Raw genomic sequence first — 17,971 nt, 5'->3', positions numbered from 1 at the left:
TGAGCATGTTATATTCCCCTCTCCACCTCTATAGTTTAATGTTCTATGTTTGTCACAAACAAAGATTTAAAATGGAAAGAGGCCTTAATTGTTTAGTACCTTTGTATCTGTCAGCTAAATATACTAAGCCAAGAGAGGCCAGCCAATATCCCCAACAAATGCTGCATCAAGAATCATTTCTCAGGCTTTTCAAGTTAGTGCCACATTTACTATTTAAGTTATTTTTTTATGTGTGTGTGATCAAAGGACAACTTGGTGAAGTTGATTTCTCCTTCCACCATGTGGGTCCCAGGGGTCAAAACTACTCATAAGACTTGACTTCTTTACCTGGTGAGTCATCTTGCTACCCCAGACTGGTTTGATGAAACAGTTTATGTGACCTTCCTTCAGCCTGTGCTTACATTGGGATTATCATCATTTAATCATTTCGGAGAGCCTGCCCTGGAAAGACATTGGATCATCCTGTTAAGTTTGTGGTCTTTTGAAAGATCTCATAACTGAGTGTTGATTAAAGTGTTATATGGGGATGTTGGTGTGAGCCAGTAGCACATGCTTGCATGGGTGCAGTCCTGGGTTCAATCAATGGCTAGGTTTCCTTTCTCTTTCAATTAGAAGGCTTACCTGGTTGCATTCTCAATTTTATGTTTTAGTAATTTGTAAGTTTTCTTAGTGGTCTTCAAAAGTAAGCTTTATTCTGTTCCTCACTCTTCACCTGAGTCTCATCCCTTTGATCTTTACCACCAGCTGTGGTTAACTTGCTAAAAGAGATTACCAACAAGGAGAAGATGGAGAATCTTCAGATGAAAGAGGCAGCCCTTGTCTACCTTGACAGAAGTGGAGGCCTCCAAAAGTTTATGGACGACTGCAAGTACTACAATGGTATGTCAGCGGAGGTGGTCAGCAGTGGTGTGTCGGCCAAGAGTCTGCACATAATCACCTTGATGTTCACATTTATATCTTCACAGATTCAAAACAAAGCTATGCTGTCTATCGGTTCAATATTTTAATAAACCCTTGTGACATTGTTGAATTAGATGCTGAACTTGGAAATCACATTTTACACCATCCCTTAAAAGCTGCTCAAGTTTTTCAATCAGTAAGTGAAAGAAGAAATGATTTCCAAGTCACATGGAAATCTTGGTAACATGTTTGCTTGCTTCAAATCACAGGTCTGCTTTGTTGCTGTTAAGACTCTCTCATTGATTGGACAGTTACAGACTGAAACGCAAGTAAGTTTTAATCAACTCTTAAGTGTTTAAAACTGAAGTACAAATTTTCAAAATAACATACAATACTGTCTTCACAGTAATAAGTTAATAATTAAAGAGTAAAATACATTTTACAAAGTCCAATGTACAATTTTTTATGTCAGATTTTTACTTTTTACACTGCCTTACCACTTGTATCTCAGGGGTGGTCATGTTTACTCCACCAGAGTCTGCAGAGGACGCTGGTGGCCTCTGTGCTCTCCTCGCTCATCATGTGGGCTCAGGGGATGGAGCTCAGGTTAGGTCGTGGTCGTGGTCGTGGTCGAGTCTGACAGAAACTGCTTACAGGAGGAAGGATATGCCTCAGTGCTGTGCACGCTCAGGGCAGGTCTGTGTCCCTCAGCTGCCAGAGTTCAGGGCAGGTGAGCCTCCAGAGGCTGATCACCCCTGAGCATGCCCCCCACAACACATCCAACACATCCACCAGGCCACGCTACAAACTCCAAAGAGCTACTGAATCCAAGTTCACAGCCAGCATTAACACAAATACCTGAATTCCTTTCATTTTTGCCCATATTATCATTCTTAAGAATAAATGCTTTTATAATAACCATTTCAAAACTATCCAAAAATAGATTATGCAATTGACTTCCATATATCTATCATTCAAGCTCAGTGATACAGTGTATATGTGTCATCTGTATTTATCTGAACTATTGTAAAGCAAATGCCAGATCCTCTGTTATCTCACCCCATATATACGTCAGGACCAACTTCAAAAAACTGTTGTGTTATGTCCTTATATAATCACAATGTCATCATTTACAAACCAGTGGCATTTTCTTGATATAATTTAATATCCAGTCCATATTTTAATTTTTCCCAATATTTTTTTTTTTTTTACTTTTTGGGTTTTTTTTCCCTTCAAGCCAGGATCAAGACCTAGATGAGGTAGTGCATGCCCTATAATTCCATCACTTAGGAGTCAGAAACAGGAAGGTTTAAGGTCATCTTCAGCCACACAGGAATTGGAAGCAAGCCTGCGCTACAGTAGAGCATAGCTTTAAGAGAGGGGGCGGGAGAAGGAGGGAGGAAGAGAGGGAGAGAGGGAGAAACCCCACCCCCAAAAGAAAAAAGCCATCATTGAAACAAGGCTCATGCAGTGCATAGTTCTGTGTCACTCTCTGGGGCTTCTTCAGTCGTGCTAGCCCACGCCTTCCTTTTTTATACCATTTACTTTAAAAAAAAACAACTGGTTAATTATCCTGTGAGATAGTGTACATCTGGATCCATCTAATTACTTTCTTATGATAACATAGGATATTTTTCTATATCCTATATGTCTAAAATAAGACTTGACACTGGAGACTTAGGTCTAGATTCAACTCATTTAACAACACATTATATAATGCTACATATTGTACATTCCATACCATAAGGATATAATAGTGCTGTTATGATGTCAGTTGACCAGTGGTTCAGATGCTATTGTTTTTTATATTTTTCTCATTTTGCCACCCTTTCTGATTTATCTGAAATTATTCTTAAAATAAATGGTCACTCCAGGGGATATAGCTGAGTAGAAGAGCATTTGCCTAGCATGGGCAGGGCTCTGATTTTAATCTCTAAATCATTTTATCATTTAATCATTGAAAATAAAAATAAAATTATTGTTTATCATTATTTGGTTACTCTAAAATACAATTTGTTTGGGAAATGCAGGATAAATATTTGATTATTTTCCTTTTAAGATTTTGAAGGATAATGACTTGAAAACAGGTAGTAACCTGTAACAATGCCCAATATTTCTTTTTTTTTTTCTTTTCAACAAGAGAATTGCATGAGCTCTTCCCTTTATCTGCAGGAAAAGGCTTACTTCCATGTCTGACTGCTTCAATTCAATCCCTCGTACCCACATGGTAGAACTGGCCCTCAGAGTTTGTCTTCTGACCTGAAGAAGATATGTTGCATGCTGGCCCAGACTTGGAATCATTACTTTCCCTCTAAAGAGCTCTGATTCCTTTTAATGTCAATTGATAGTTTGAGATCACAATTTGGGCACTGAAGTGTCCAATGCTATTGGGGTTCACATTGTTTTGTAGTGTGATCCAGAAAATGTGTATTTTTTAAGGAGAACTAATCAGTTCATTATGGTGTTTAATTAAGATGTTACAGGATTTATATTTAAATTTTATATGTTTTTCTCTGGCTTAATATTTGGATCATAGCAACAATATCACATTATATGGTATTCTTACTATATAATAAGGCAAGTCAAATTATATCACAACTTTTACTAATGTGCTTTTTGTGTTCTTCTCAGATCAATATTGTGCTGAAGTTAACACATTTACCACCCCTACCAAGCTATAGTCTTGATCTTTGTGAGTTTCCACTTAATTATGCATCTCAGAGATTTTATATGATGCAAGGGATTGTGATTGCAATGACAACTATAACCAAGTACACGCAAGGCGCAAGATTTTTGTGTTCAGATGAAGTATGTCCTTTTTCAAAAGGTCAGTGTTCTAATGGAAAATGAAAAAAATCAAGCCGGTTCATCTCAAACCACATTTACAATTGGTGGCTAATCAAAGTTTGATAAACCAGACATTCTGGTGTCTCCTAATGTTTATTACTGTGCGTATCTTGAAATGGTCCTCCCTGCATTCCACAGCTGAATAAGTGTTGCTATTGTCCTGGAAAAGGACATATCAAATGAGACAGAACAAAATGAGAACAGACAGAACAACTGTCTGCTCACGCCCTTTGCTCTGTGCTTAGATATAAGTAACCTAGTCAGCCCTCTTTCCCACTGGTTCTCAAGACCACTTGAGCTGCTTCCTCTCTCCATTCTGAGCTCTCTGTAAGTGATGCCACAGACACAAATTGTGTATTTAAGTATCCATGTGACCAGTGCCTTAGCACAGTGCCTGGGTGGAAACAGCCATGAGGCGAGCACTTGGGAAGCTGAAGCAGGAGGATGGGGAGGAGGGTTCAAGGCTAGCCTGGGCTGCACAGTGCTAGCCTGGGCTGCACAGTGATACCTTGTCTATACAAACAAGGGGAGCAATGCACACTGATAATATTAAATTATTGAAAATAGCCAAGTCTGAGCTCAACACTGCTTTCTTTCAGGATTTCAGTATATAAGGGTCCATATGCCTGGTGCTACAGAATCTGCAACAGTAAGAAATGACTTTTTATGCAGTCTCTGTTCATCTTCACTTCAAGAAGACAGAAAATTTAGAGTACTTGGTGGTAAAAAATGCACTTACATTTTGTGATAACTTTTAAATAGTTGCTTGTATTTTAATAGGAGACTTAAACTGAATATGGACTCTATTAACAATTTTTTTGTTCTTTACCTTAAGATAAACAGATAGTTGAAATAATCACTACAAAAATGTTTCATGCTTTTCAAGGAGGCTCTAAAAACCAGCCATTTAGGTTTCAATCACTGGGTATTTTCCTAAGAGGTATGTAAAGTTCTGTTTGAATTTGAAACAGATTGCTAACATATTGTAAAGCATGCTTAAGCATGGAAAGCTATTGTTATCTGGAAATGCCAAGTCCCAGGATTATGGCCGCTTTATAGTAATGATATCACATTACTCTTTCTCTCTGTCTCTCTGTCTCTGTATGTATGTGTGTATGTGTATGTGTGTGTGTGTATGTGTGTGCGTGTGTTGTATGTTGTGTTTTGTTAATACTAGCATACAGAGCTGGGTGTGATACTTCATGCTTAATCCCAGCATTCAGAGGCACTCTGTAAGTTAAAGGCCAGCCAGATTTATACAGTGAATCCCAATATCAAAAAGATTATTAGTATATGAATGCGATGAAGAAGAGATTTGGGGCCTTTACTGCACAGAGTAAATATCTGTTAAAGATGAGACTGACAGCTGTGACTTTGTGGAGAACTGAGGGGTGAGTACAGGAGCCGGTGTCTGCCGTGAGGCAGAGCATCGTCGCTCACAGGAGCAGAAGCCTAAGAGAGAGGCTGGAGCTGTGACAGCGTGCATGCTGGCCTTTTCCTGTGGACGGACATCTGAGAAACTACAAGTATTCACTTAGGGGCTGGAGACATGACTCAGCGGTTAAGAGCACTGACTGTTCTTCTAGAGGTCATCAGTTCAAATCTCAGCAACTACATGGCAGCTCACAACCATCTGTAATGAAATCTGACGCCCTCTTCTGGAGTGTCTGAAGACAGCTACAGTGTACTTATATATAATAAATAAATAATTTTTTTTTGAGTATTCACTTAAAGAGATGACTGCTCTAATTCTACAACCTTTAAGTGTTGTGCTGTTTCGTTGTTTGGTTGTCTTAGACTCTCAGTGATTGTGTTCAGGTAAGAGAGGAGAGGCAAGGGAAAGCAAGAGGGTGTGTGTGTGTGTGTGTGTGTGTGTGTGTGTGTGTGTGTGTTATATGTACTTGTTCCTGTGGACATGTACAGAGATCAATGCTGAGTGCCTTATGCTCTCTCTCAGCCCTGGTTTTGAGACAGGTTCTTGCACAGGGTGTGGTGCTTACCCTTTGGGCTAGGCTAGCTGTCCCATGAGCTCCCCCCTACACCACTTAGCACTGAGGTTACAGGTGTGACCTGCCACGCACAGCTTCTCATGTGGGCACGAGGAAATTAGGCAGAACTCAGTAAGGAGCATGGCAAGTACTTTGCTGACTGAGCCTCTTTCTAAGCCCTTAATTGTACTTTAAAAATGAACTTGGAAGGCTGGTAAAATGTGCTGTCAGGTGAAAATGCTTGCTGCCTAGCCTGACAGCCTGAGTTGATCATTGTAACCCACATGGTAAAAGAAGAGAACTGATTCATGAAAGTTGTGCTCTGACTGCCAACATGCATGTCCACACACATACATACAGCACACGTATATACACACATGATGGAGTTTAAAGGCTTAGCCCAGCCTGTGTGTGTGAGAAGAACATGGCCTAGCATAAAATGGTGTCTTGGAAGATGGACTAGATGTGCATTCAGTTTTGCCTCTTACAGTGACTTGTTCTGCAGAGATTGTTTGCTCTCTCAGTTTTCCATGAATAAAGTACAAGTGGGACTATCCAGTGTGCAGTATGTAGGAGAGTACCCAGGCAAGACCTTAGAAATGCTGTAGAGAGTGAGTGGTATCTTTTAAAATTGCTTAATTTTCTAAATAAATAATGTTACATGATGTTTACTAACATCTTTAGCATTTAGTTGAAATACGTTCTATCTTATATAGAATGGTATTTTCCTCTTGACTGCATTATAGGTGAATATTTAATTATCCTAGTTGCTATTTCACATACCTCTTGAAGCTAACTCATATTGCCTATAAATATCAGCATATGTTACCGATACAATGGCCTTGCTTTCCATTATTGGTGCTGTTGCATATGGTTACTGTATTAAACAAAGATAAACATTTCACTACTAACTTGACTACTGAGCTGTCACTTGTTCCAGATCTTTGAACCAGATGATGATATGCGACTTCATTTAGTGAATGCTATTTTCCTTTTTGTTTAATAAACATAGATGAACTAGTGAATAAGATGAAAATAGGAAATGAATATAAAATTATTGGAATTCCAGTCTGTGTCAAAACTTCACAAACTGCTCTCTATGTAGAAGCAAATAGTATCACTCCTTACACAGCAAAAGGTAAGAGAAAAAAAAGCATGTATTTTAACCTATTAAGTCCATCTGTTTAGCAAACAGTATTGTTTACCTTTGTGCGAGGCCCTCTCCTAAGCAGTAGAAACAATAAAATAGAATGCCAGGCTGTCTGCTCTTGGCTCCTACGGTGTGGTGGTGGCCAGTCAGACGGCCACTAAGCCTGGTGTGGTGGTGCACACGTGTAATCCTAGCACCTGGGAGGCTGAGGCAGGAGAGGCACAAGCTTTAGGCCAGCTTGAGCTACCTAACGAGTTGCTGCTCAGCCTGGGTTATGTTAGCAAGGCTCTACCTCCAAATAAAAATCACAAAACTAGCCAATGAAGCAGTCCCTGCTCCTAAGTGTTATTAAGGAAGGAAACAAGGTGTTTAAAGTCTTGGTGTAATTGAAGACCTCATGTGGAACTAAACCTTATGTTGACGTTTTATAAGTTAACAATGAGGGAAATGTGTCTGACATTTTTCTGAGTGTGGTGGTACAAACTTTACAAGCCTAGGGCTCAGTGACAGGCAGGAAGTAATTGAAGACCTCATGTGGAACTAAACCTTATGTTGACGTTTTATAAGTTAACAATGAGGGAAATGTGTCTGACATTTTTCTGAGTGTGGTGGTACAAACTTTACAAGCCTAGGGCTCAGTGACAGGCAGGAAGTCAACCTGGGCACACAGTGAGAAGCCAGAAATCCTTCAGGGTACCAGGAGTTAACAGATTTGTTTTCTGCCTCAGGCAATTCATAGTAACTGCTGTGGTCTGAGGAAGAAATCAGTAAGCAGTACCTTTTTCTTCCTGGGTCCTGAAAAGAGATCAGATAAAGGCAAGGGGATGAGAATACCATCTCTCAGAATGGAGAGATGGCTCAGGGGTTGAGAGCACTGGCTGCTCTTCTGGAGGTCTTGAGTTCAAATCTTGGCAACCACATGGTGGCTCACAACCATCTGTAATGGAATCTGATGCCCTCTTCTGGTGTGTCTGAAGACAGCTACAGTATACTCATATAATAAGTAAATAAATCTTTAAAGAAAAAGAAAAGAAAGAAAATACCACCTTTCCTTCCTCCATGGCCAGCACCATCATAATTTAGCATTTTGTAACTACAAAATGGAGAGCAGCCCTGCTCTTTTCACTTGCTAAATACAAAGGCTGGAAAGCAGGTTAAATTTGAATAGAGTAGAAAGTTTAGAATCTGCATTAACAGAAGCCAAACTTGAATTTACCTGTTTTTTTAATGGTCAAAAGTTTATTGGGCCTGGCTTGCAGGTTCAGAGGTTCAGTCTATTATCATCAAGGTGGGAGCATGGCAGTGTCCCGGCAAGCATGGTGCAGGAGGAGCTGAGAGTTCTAATCTTCATCTGAAGGCTGCTAGCAGAATGCTGCCGTCCAGGCAGCTAGGAACACCAGTGACACACATACTCTAACAAGGCCACACCTCCTATAGTGCCACTTCCTAGTCCAAGCATGTACAAACCATCACATGTTGCATTTTTGTTTCTTTTAAAAAGGTCATTTCTTGCAAAAGCAAAGATGGCATCATGGTTGCTGCCTATACAATATACTGAATTTCTGGCCTCATTGGATAGGAAAAAAAATGTAAATCCAGGCACTCATATTTTAAAAATTATACAGTACCACACTTTTGCTATTGCAGTGTTAGTCAGCAGTGAAAAAACTAGGGTATATTATCACAGGACTGTTCTGACCCACCAGCCCAGAATAATGACATGGAGACCTTTGATTAATGAAAATTAGGCCTTAGCTTATGCTTGTTCCCAAGCTTGTGTAACTTTTATTTATTTTATTTTTTATTAAATTCAACACAATATATTTATTTTATACCAATAATAAAATGATGCACTTGTTATTAAGTGAACATAAAAAGATAAAGTCTTTTTGTTTCTTTGTTTGTTTTGTTTTGTTTTTAGTAGAGCTTAAAATCTTGGCTATTACTGTGATACAAACCCAAAATAAGAACAGTTTTTAGACACTGGAGTTCATTGTAATAAGGCTGTACTTCAATGTCCCTCACATTTTTTTGAAATGTTTTTTTTTGAAAAGCATGTTCTTTTATTGAAAAAGAAAGTAAAAACATTTTATGATATAATTGAAGATTTATATGGAAAATATTTCTGATAAACTAGAAGAGATATATAGAGAAACATTAAATTGACAATTTTCATGGAAAATTAAAGAGTAAAATGGAAGACATAAAAACATTGCTAAATTAATTGAACAAGGAAGTAGAAACATTTTATGATAGAACTGAAGATTTATGTGGAAAATATTTCTGATAAAATTATAAAAAATGTAGAAAAACATGCTAAAATTGAAGATTATCATGGAAAATTTTATATAGATATAATAATGGTAGGCATAAAAGTATTCCTAAGTTGACTGAAAGCAGAATTATAAACATTTTCTGATAAAGTTGAAGATTTACATGGAAAATATTTCTGATAAAAATTGAAGTAATATATAGAAAAACATGTTAAAATTGAAGATTATCATGAAGATTATACAGATAAAATGGTAGGCATAAAAATGATTCTAAGTTGATTGAAAGTGGAATTATAAACATTTTCAGGTAAAACTGAAGATTTACATGGAAAATATTTTTGATAAAATTTAAGAAATATATAGAAAAACACATTAAAATTGACTTTCATGGAAAATTATACAGATAAAATGGTGGACATAAAAAACCTTTCTAAATTAATTAAAGGTAGAATTAAAAACATTTTGTGATAAAATTAGAGATTTACATGGAAAACATTTCTGATAAAATAGGAGAAATATATAGAAAAACATGTTAAAATTGAAGATTATCATGAAAAATAATGCAGATAGAATGGTAGACATAAAAATTACTAAATTAATTGAAAGAGGAATTACAAACATTTTCTGATAAAATCAAAGATTTACATGAAAAATATTTCTATTCGTCTGTGTCTTTTTATTGGGAATTGAGTCTATTGATGTTAAGAGATATTAAGGAATAGTGATTGTTGCTTCCTGGGTTTTTTGTTTTGTTTTATTTGTTTTTGGTTTTGGTTTTTTGGTTTTTGTGGTTTTGTTTTGTTTTGTTTTGCTTTGTTTTGTTTTGAGACAGGGTTTCTCTGTGTAGCCCTGGCTGTCTGGAACTCACTTTGTAGACCAGACTGGCCTTGCACTCAGAAATCTGCCTGCCTCTGCCTCCCACAAGCTGGGATTAAAGGCATGCGCCACCACCATCCGGCTGCTTCCTGTTATTTTTGATGTAGAGACAATGAAAACTAAAAGATCTTGGGTAGATCTCATACAGACCCTAAGACAGCAAAAATGCCAACCCAGACTACTATACCCAGCAAAACTCTCAAATCACTATAGATGGAGAAACCAGGATATTCCATGACAAAACCAAATTTACACAATATCTTTCCACAAACCCAGTCCTACAAAGGATAATAGGGGGAAAACAAGGAGGAAAACTATACCCTGGAAAAAGCAAGATAGTAAACTTTTTTCATCAAACCCAAAAGAAGATAACCACTCAAATATAAAATTAACATCAAAAATGACAGGAAGCAATAATCACTATTCTTTAATATCTCTTAACATCAATGGACTCAATTCCCCAATAAAAAGACATAGACTAACAGACTGGATACGTAAACAGGACCCTACATTTTGCTGCATACAGGTCAAAACAAAACTACCTCAGTGTCAAAAACAAAAACTACCTTAGAGTAAAAGGCTGGAAGACAATTCTACAAGCAAATGGTCTCAGGAACAAGCAGGAGAAGCCATTCTAATATCAGATAAAATTGACTTTCAACCTAAAGTCATCAAAAGAGACATGGAAGGACACTTCTTGCTGGTCAAAGGAAAAATCCACCAAGAAGAACTCTCAATTCTGAACATCTATGCTCCAAATGCAAGGGCACGCTGGGCAGTGGTGGCACACGCCTGTAATCCCAGCACTCTGGGAGGCAGAGGCAGAAGGATTTCTGAGTTCAAGGCCAAGAGTTCCAGGACAGCCTGGGCTACACAGAGAAACCCTGTTTCGAAAAAAACAAAAACAAACAAACAAACAAATACAAGGACATCCTCATTCATAAAAGAAACTTTACTAAAGCTCAAAGCACAAATTGCACCTAAAACAATAATTGTGGGTGACTTCAACACCCCACTCTCCTCAATGGACCAATCAGGAAAACAGAAACTAAACAGGGACACAGTGAAACTAATTGAAGCTTTAGACCAATTGGTTTTACACATATACATATATATATATACACATATACATACACACACACACAAAAAAAACCATTTCATCCCAAAGCAAAAGAATATACCTTTTTCTCAGCACCTCATGGTACCTTCTCCAAAATTGATCATAAAATTGGTCATAAGACAGACCTCAACAATATAAGAAGATCGAAATAATCCCATGACTCCTATCTGATCACTATGGAGTAAAAGTGGTCTTTAATAGAAACAAAAACAACAGAAAGCCCACATACACATGGAAACTGAACAATATCCTACTCAATGATACCTTGGTCAAGGAAGAAATAAAGAAATCAAAGACTTTTTAGAATTTAACGAAAATGAAGGCACAACATACCCAAATCTATGGGACACAATGAAAGCAGCGGTAAGAGGAAAACTCATAGCCCTGAGTGCCTCCAAAAAGAAAATAGAGCATACACTAGAAGCCTAATGGCACAACTGAAAGCCCTGGAACAAAAAGAAGCTAATTCACCCAGGAGGAGAAGAAGACAGGAAATCATCAAACTCAGGGCTGAAATCAATCAACTAGAAACAAAGAGAACCTTACAAAGAATCAACAAAACCAGGAACTGGTTCTTTGAAAAAAATCAACCAGATAGATAAACTCTTAGCCAGACTAACCAAAGGGCACAGAGACAGTATCTAAATTTAAAAATTAGAAATGAAAAGGGAGATATAATAACAGAAACTGAGGAAATTCAAAAAATTATCAGATCCTACTACAAAAGCCTATACTCAACACAACTGAAGAATCTGGAGGAAATGGACAATTTCTTAGATACCAAATACTAAAATTAAATCAGGATCAAATAGATCATCTAAACAGTCCCACAACCCCTCAAGAAATAGAAGGGGGTCATAGAAAGCCTTCCAACCAAAAAAGGCACAGAACCAGATGGTTTTAGTGCAGAATTCTATCAGACCTTTAAAGAAGACTTAACACCAATACTCTTCAAACTATTCCACAAAATAGAAACAGAAGGAACACTACCCAACTCGTTCTATGAAGCGACAGTTACGCTGATACCAAAACCACACAAAGATCCAACAAAGAAAGAGAACTTCAGGCTAATTTCCTTTATGAATATCCATGCAAAAATACTCAATAATATTCTTGCCCACTGAATCCAAGAACACATCAAAACGATCATCCACCATGATCAAGTAGGCTTCATACCAGGGATGCAGGGATGGTTCAATATAAGGAAATCCATCAATGCTATCCACTACATAAACAAACTCAAAGAAAAAAAAAACACATGGTCATTTCATTAGATGCTGAAGAAGCATTTGACAAAATTCAGCATCCTTTCGTGCTAAAAGTCTTGGAAAGAACAGGAATTCAAGGCCCATACCTAAACATAGTAAAAGCAATATACAACAAACAGGTAGCCAACATCAAACTAAATGGAGAGAACCTTGCAGCAATCCCACTAAAATAGGGACTAGAGAAGACTGCCCCCCTCTCCGTATCTTTTCAATATAGTTCTTGAAGTCCTAGCTAGAGCAATTAGACAACATAAGGAGGTCAAAGGGATACAAATTGGAAAGGAAGACAGACCAGAAGGAACCTGTGCCACTGGTCTGGCAGAGTTCCTGTGAGCCTGGGTCCTGCTGGTCCCAGTTACTCCCGGTGTTGGGACAAATATTGTGTCCTTCTCATCTCTGATCCTATGATCCTGGGCGAGTTAGAGCGCCTGGGAGTGGAGCTTCCTCTGGGTGTTGTGGGACTGGCCGGCTTGTGTAACTTAACCTGTTTATAGTGGTTCACATCTGCTGCATGTCCCATTGCTTCCTGTAAATCAGTCACCTAGTTCTTCCTCTGTATCTGGTTGGCAAATCCCCTTTTTTAATGATCTTATGAGACAGGGTTTCTCTGTGTTGTAGCACTGACTGTCCTAGAACTTGCTCTGTAGACCCGTCTGGCCTCCAATTCACAGAGATAGCCTGCCTCTGCCTCTGCCTCTGCCTCTGCCTCATCATGTACCACCACCACCCAGCCCAACTTGAAATTAAATGCAAGTGAATTCTAGATAATTCAGCTTTTCTTGGAAAGACTTCTTAAAAGAAGGAACTGCTGAAGAAAGCAAGCAACAGAACTCATGTTTATGTACTGTGAAGTGCTTCTTGGCTTGCTGGTTTGTTAGCATAGCACAGCTTATATGCAGGTGGAAAGTCTGCTTCTAGTGTTGAGCTCTGGGACTCTAGCGTTAGAGTAAGACAGGCCTTCCTACAGACTGTGCTGTGGGAGCTGCCCACAGAGAGCAGAGCAGTCACACACAGCTTCTCCTCTTGTATCCACCTTTCTTAGGAGCTGGATAGAATCAGGGTGGAGAACATTTAGACGGTTGCAGTGTGGCAGTACAGTGCTGTCAGAGTAGGAAAATGCAAATCCTTCAAACCACAGCACTCTGGGTACTCCTGACGAAGGCGGCGTACACACCTCTTCCCTGCTGCCTCACATGACTTCAGAGGAGAACAAATACTTGGCTTTCAGCTCACAACTCATACATGTGGGTGTGTGAGGTAACTGGGATAAGAAATGATGGACAAGCATGGCCACCAATCATAGTTATCATAAAATTTGAGCTTGGCATATTACAAGAACTATATTTTGAAATTATTTTGAACAAATTGAACCAAATACCTGTCCTTTGTCTTTCCTTTCAGCTCCTTCAGGAGTTAGTGATGGCTTCCAGTGCCTCCTCTCCCTGACCTCCGGCTCGTGCTGGAGGTTCACAGCAATACTGGCCAATGTCTTTGCACCGCACATCGTGCCTCCTGGGACCTACAATTTGCTCAAACTCTGTTTGTTGATGAGTCTAGTACAGACAAGAGACTGCAACAGGGAACGAGAAGACTGCCTGGACATTTTAGTTATAACCAGTGACACTCTGCTTGTAGACAGGTAAGGTATTTACCATGAAGTTTTCAAATTATATATTGCTCAAAAAGTTGTATAAATTCTTCCTCCTGATATCACTATAAGATGATTACATAGACTTCATCTGAGTGCTAAAGTATTTAAATAAATTAGTATTAATAAAGTTGAAAACTCTTGATGCTCTGGCTGTCCTGGAACTTGCTCTGTAGACCAGGCTGGCCTCAAACTCAGAGATCTGCCATCCTCTGCCCCCTGAATGCTGAGACTTAAGGCATGCACTACCACCACTGGCTCAGAATTTGTAACTTTTGGTGTTAGATAAAATTATATCTAGTGAAATAACCAGATCTTATCACTACTATTTTTAAAGTTTGTTTATGTATTTTATGTATATGAGTGCTTTGTCTGCATGTATTCCTGCACACCAGAAAAGGCACTGGACTCCATTACACATAGGTATGAGCATCATATGGTTGCTGGGAATTGAACTCAGAACCTTTGGAAAAGCAACCAATGCTCTTAGTCTCTGGGCCATTTCTCCAGTCCCATGGAGAAAAATATCATTATTACTAAAAAACAAGAAGTTTTGACAAATTTTTCTAATTCGCTTTACATTGCTATGATAAACACCAGGCCCCAAAGCACCTCTTGGGACGAAAGGGTTTATTTTAGCTTACATGTTACACTCCATCACGGAGAAGTAAGGGCAGGAACTCAAGGCAGGGATCCATACCAAGGAACTGAAAACAGAACCAAAGAAGACCGCTGATTTCTGTTGCTCTCTGTGTCCTGCTCAGCTGCCTCCCTTATACGTCCCAGGACACACAGTGTGACACAGGCCACAGTGGCTGGCTGGTCCCTCCCACACCAATCTGTAATCAAGACAATGTCTGCCAAACATGCCACAGACCAGTCTGACAGAAGCCGTTCCCCAGCCAGGGTTCCCTTTCCCAGGAGGCAAATGTCTGTGTGAAAGGACAATACCCAGCACACACAGGTACACTCTTATAGACCACACCCATAAACAGTACCCAGCACACACAGGTACACTCTTATAGACCACACCCATAAACAGTACACAGCACACACAGGTACACTCTTATAGATCACACCCATAAACAGTACCCAGCACACACAGATACACTCTATAAACCACACCCATAAACAATACCCAGCACACACAGGTACACTCTTATAGACCACACCCATAAACAGTACCCAGCACACACAGGTACACTCTTATAGATCACACCCATAAACAGTACCCAGCACATACAGATACACTCTTATAGACCACACCCATAAACAGCACCCAGCACACACAGGTACACTCTTATAGATCACACCCATAAACAGTACCCAGCACACACAGATACACTCTATAAACCACACCCATAAACAGTGCCCAGCACACACAGGTACACTCTTATAGACCACACCCATAAACAGTACCCAGCACACACAGATACACTCTATAAACCACACCCATAAACAATACCCAGCACACACAGATACACTCTTATAGACCACACCCATAAACAATACCCAGCACACACAGGTACACTCTTATAAACCATACCCATAAACAGTACCCAGCATACACAGATATACTCTGTAAACCACACCCATAAACAATACCCCCAGCACACACAGATACACTCTTATAGACCACACCCATAAACAGTACCCAGCACACACAGATACACTCTTATAGACCACACCCATAAACAATACCCAGCACACATAGATACTATTTATTATATGTAAGTACACTGTAGCTGTCTTTAGACACTCCAGAAGAGGGCATCAGATCTCATTGCGGATGGTTGTGAGCCACCATGTGGTTGCTGGGATTTGAACTCAGGACCTTCAGAAGAGCAGTCAGTGCTCTTAACCACTGAGCCATCTCTCCAGCCCTAGATACACTCTTATAAACCATACCCATAAACAGTACCCAGCACACACAGATACACTCTATAAACCACACCCATAAACAATACCCAGCACACACAGGTACACTCTTATAGACCACACCCATAAACAGCACCCAGCACACACAGATACACTCTTATAGACCACACCCATAAACAGCACCCAGCACACACAGATACACTCTTATAGACCACACCCATAAACAATACCCAGCACACATAGATACACTCTTATAAACCATACCCATAAACAGTACCCAGCACACACAGATACACTCTATAAACCACACCCATAAACAATACCCAGCACACACAGGTACACTCTTATAAACCATACCCATAAACAGTACCCAGCATACACAGATATACTCTGTAAACCACACCCATAAACAATACCCCCAGCACACACAGATACACTCTTATAGACCACACCCATAAACAGTACCCAGCACACACAGATACACTCTTATAGACCACACCCATAAACAATACCCAGCATACATAGATACACTCTTATAAACCATACCCATAAACAGTACCCAGCACACACAGATACACTCTATAAACCACACCCATAAACAATACCCAGCACACACAGGTACACTCTTACAAACCATACCCATAATAAAGCAATATTTTAATCACTCTGAAAACTTACCTCTGTCTTTCTTCCACTTATCACTATAACAAACTTTCCTGTTGTCTTCCCTTTCCTGTCCCCTGAGACAGGGTTCTCTGTAACCCTGGCTGTCCTGGAACTCTCACCTTGTAGGCCAGACTGGCCTTGAACTCAGAGATTCGCCTACCTCTGCCTCTTGTGCTGGGTTTAAGGTATACCTATCACCACCCAGCTAATTTCCTGTTCTTGAACTTAATAAAAACAATTGTTCTCTTGAGTATTGCCTGTCCTGCTCAATGTATTTTTAGGATTGGTTCATTTGTGTGACTCAGTAGTTTGTCATTTTTGTTGATAAGTATGCCACAATGTTCTTATTCTTCTCCCGATGATGGATATTCAGGTTTTGCATATTTTGACTATTATAAATAAACCGTTCTATTTTAGCCTTTTCAAGATAGGGATCAAAACTCGGGCTTGGTATGTACTAGACAATGCCTCTGCCACTGAGCTACATGCCCATCTCTGCTGTAAACATTCTTGTATAACATTTGTGGAATATTCACTTTATTGGATAAAGACTGGAGTAGATTGGTGGTGCATGTAGATGCACAGTAGACGCACGTTTAATTCCCTGACAGACTGCTGTCAAGCTGGCGTAAGGGTCTGTTTATCTCTGCCCTTGCCAACACTGGGGGTTCAGGGTCTTCATGCGAGCCCTTGCAGTAGGAGTGAAATGGAGCCCCAGGACACCCACGCATTCCCCAGTCAGCATTCAGCTGCTTTCCTCTTTATCTCCACTTGTATGTCTCCTTACATGCTCCAGATTTCTCGCTTATTAGGGGGTTGCTTAGGTAAGTTCCTGACATATGAGCAGACTGTGAGATTTCTAATCTGAAAGCTTTTATAAGTTTCCTGAAATGTGTCTGTCTGTGATGGGCAGACACTTCGATTTAGAGGATTTTTATTTCCAGTTTGTTATTTTCTCTTATGTTTCATGTTTTCTGGATTCAGTTAAGAAATTTTTGCCTACATGAAAGTTGTGAAAATTCTTTGTTTTCTTTATAGAAATATATTTTGGCTTTTTGTTGAATCCTTTCTCTGTATTCAATTTAACACTTTTCCCCGTGTGTCCATGTTGTGAGGAAGTGCACATGCCACAGAGCACACACGGGTGTGTGTGTGTGTGTCTGTAAGAGGGCAACTTGGTGGTGTTGATTATCATTTTATACCTTTACATGTACTCCAGGGATTGAACCCAAGATGCTAGGCAAGTGTCGTTACCCACTGAGGGAGGGGTTAGCCATCCACCTGGCCCTTGAGTTAGTGTCTGTATGTGGTCTCCTGTAGTGAAAGTTGATGTTTCTCCTATGCAGTCTCCACATCA

The 17,971-nt window shown here is 39.4% G+C and overlaps 1 protein-coding gene across 1 annotated transcript in view; it reads left to right on the top strand.

Moving 5' to 3' along the window:
• The first annotated feature begins 756 nt into the window (after positions 1 to 756).
• The window catches only part of Mcmdc2 (minichromosome maintenance domain containing 2), a 33,080-nt gene continuing 15,865 nt past the window's right edge, over positions 757 to 17,971 (top strand). Inside the window, exons 1-8 of the mRNA XM_052175411.1 lie at positions 757 to 879; positions 966 to 1,096; positions 1,170 to 1,229; positions 3,532 to 3,727; positions 4,347 to 4,469; positions 4,583 to 4,687; positions 6,748 to 6,873; positions 13,824 to 14,061. Coding sequence (XP_052031371.1) covers positions 786 to 879; positions 966 to 1,096; positions 1,170 to 1,229; positions 3,532 to 3,727; positions 4,347 to 4,469; positions 4,583 to 4,687; positions 6,748 to 6,873; positions 13,824 to 14,061 — 1,073 coding nt within the window. The 5' untranslated portion in view covers positions 757 to 785. The remainder of the gene's footprint in view (positions 880 to 965; positions 1,097 to 1,169; positions 1,230 to 3,531; positions 3,728 to 4,346; positions 4,470 to 4,582; positions 4,688 to 6,747; positions 6,874 to 13,823; positions 14,062 to 17,971) is intronic.

The sequence above is a fragment of the Apodemus sylvaticus genome, chromosome 3 (genome assembly GCF_947179515.1).
Source record: "Apodemus sylvaticus chromosome 3, mApoSyl1.1, whole genome shotgun sequence".
Taxonomy (NCBI): domain Eukaryota; kingdom Metazoa; phylum Chordata; class Mammalia; order Rodentia; family Muridae; genus Apodemus; species Apodemus sylvaticus.
Note: the sequence above shows the minus strand (reverse complement) of the source record. Positions and strands in the feature narration are given on the sequence as shown.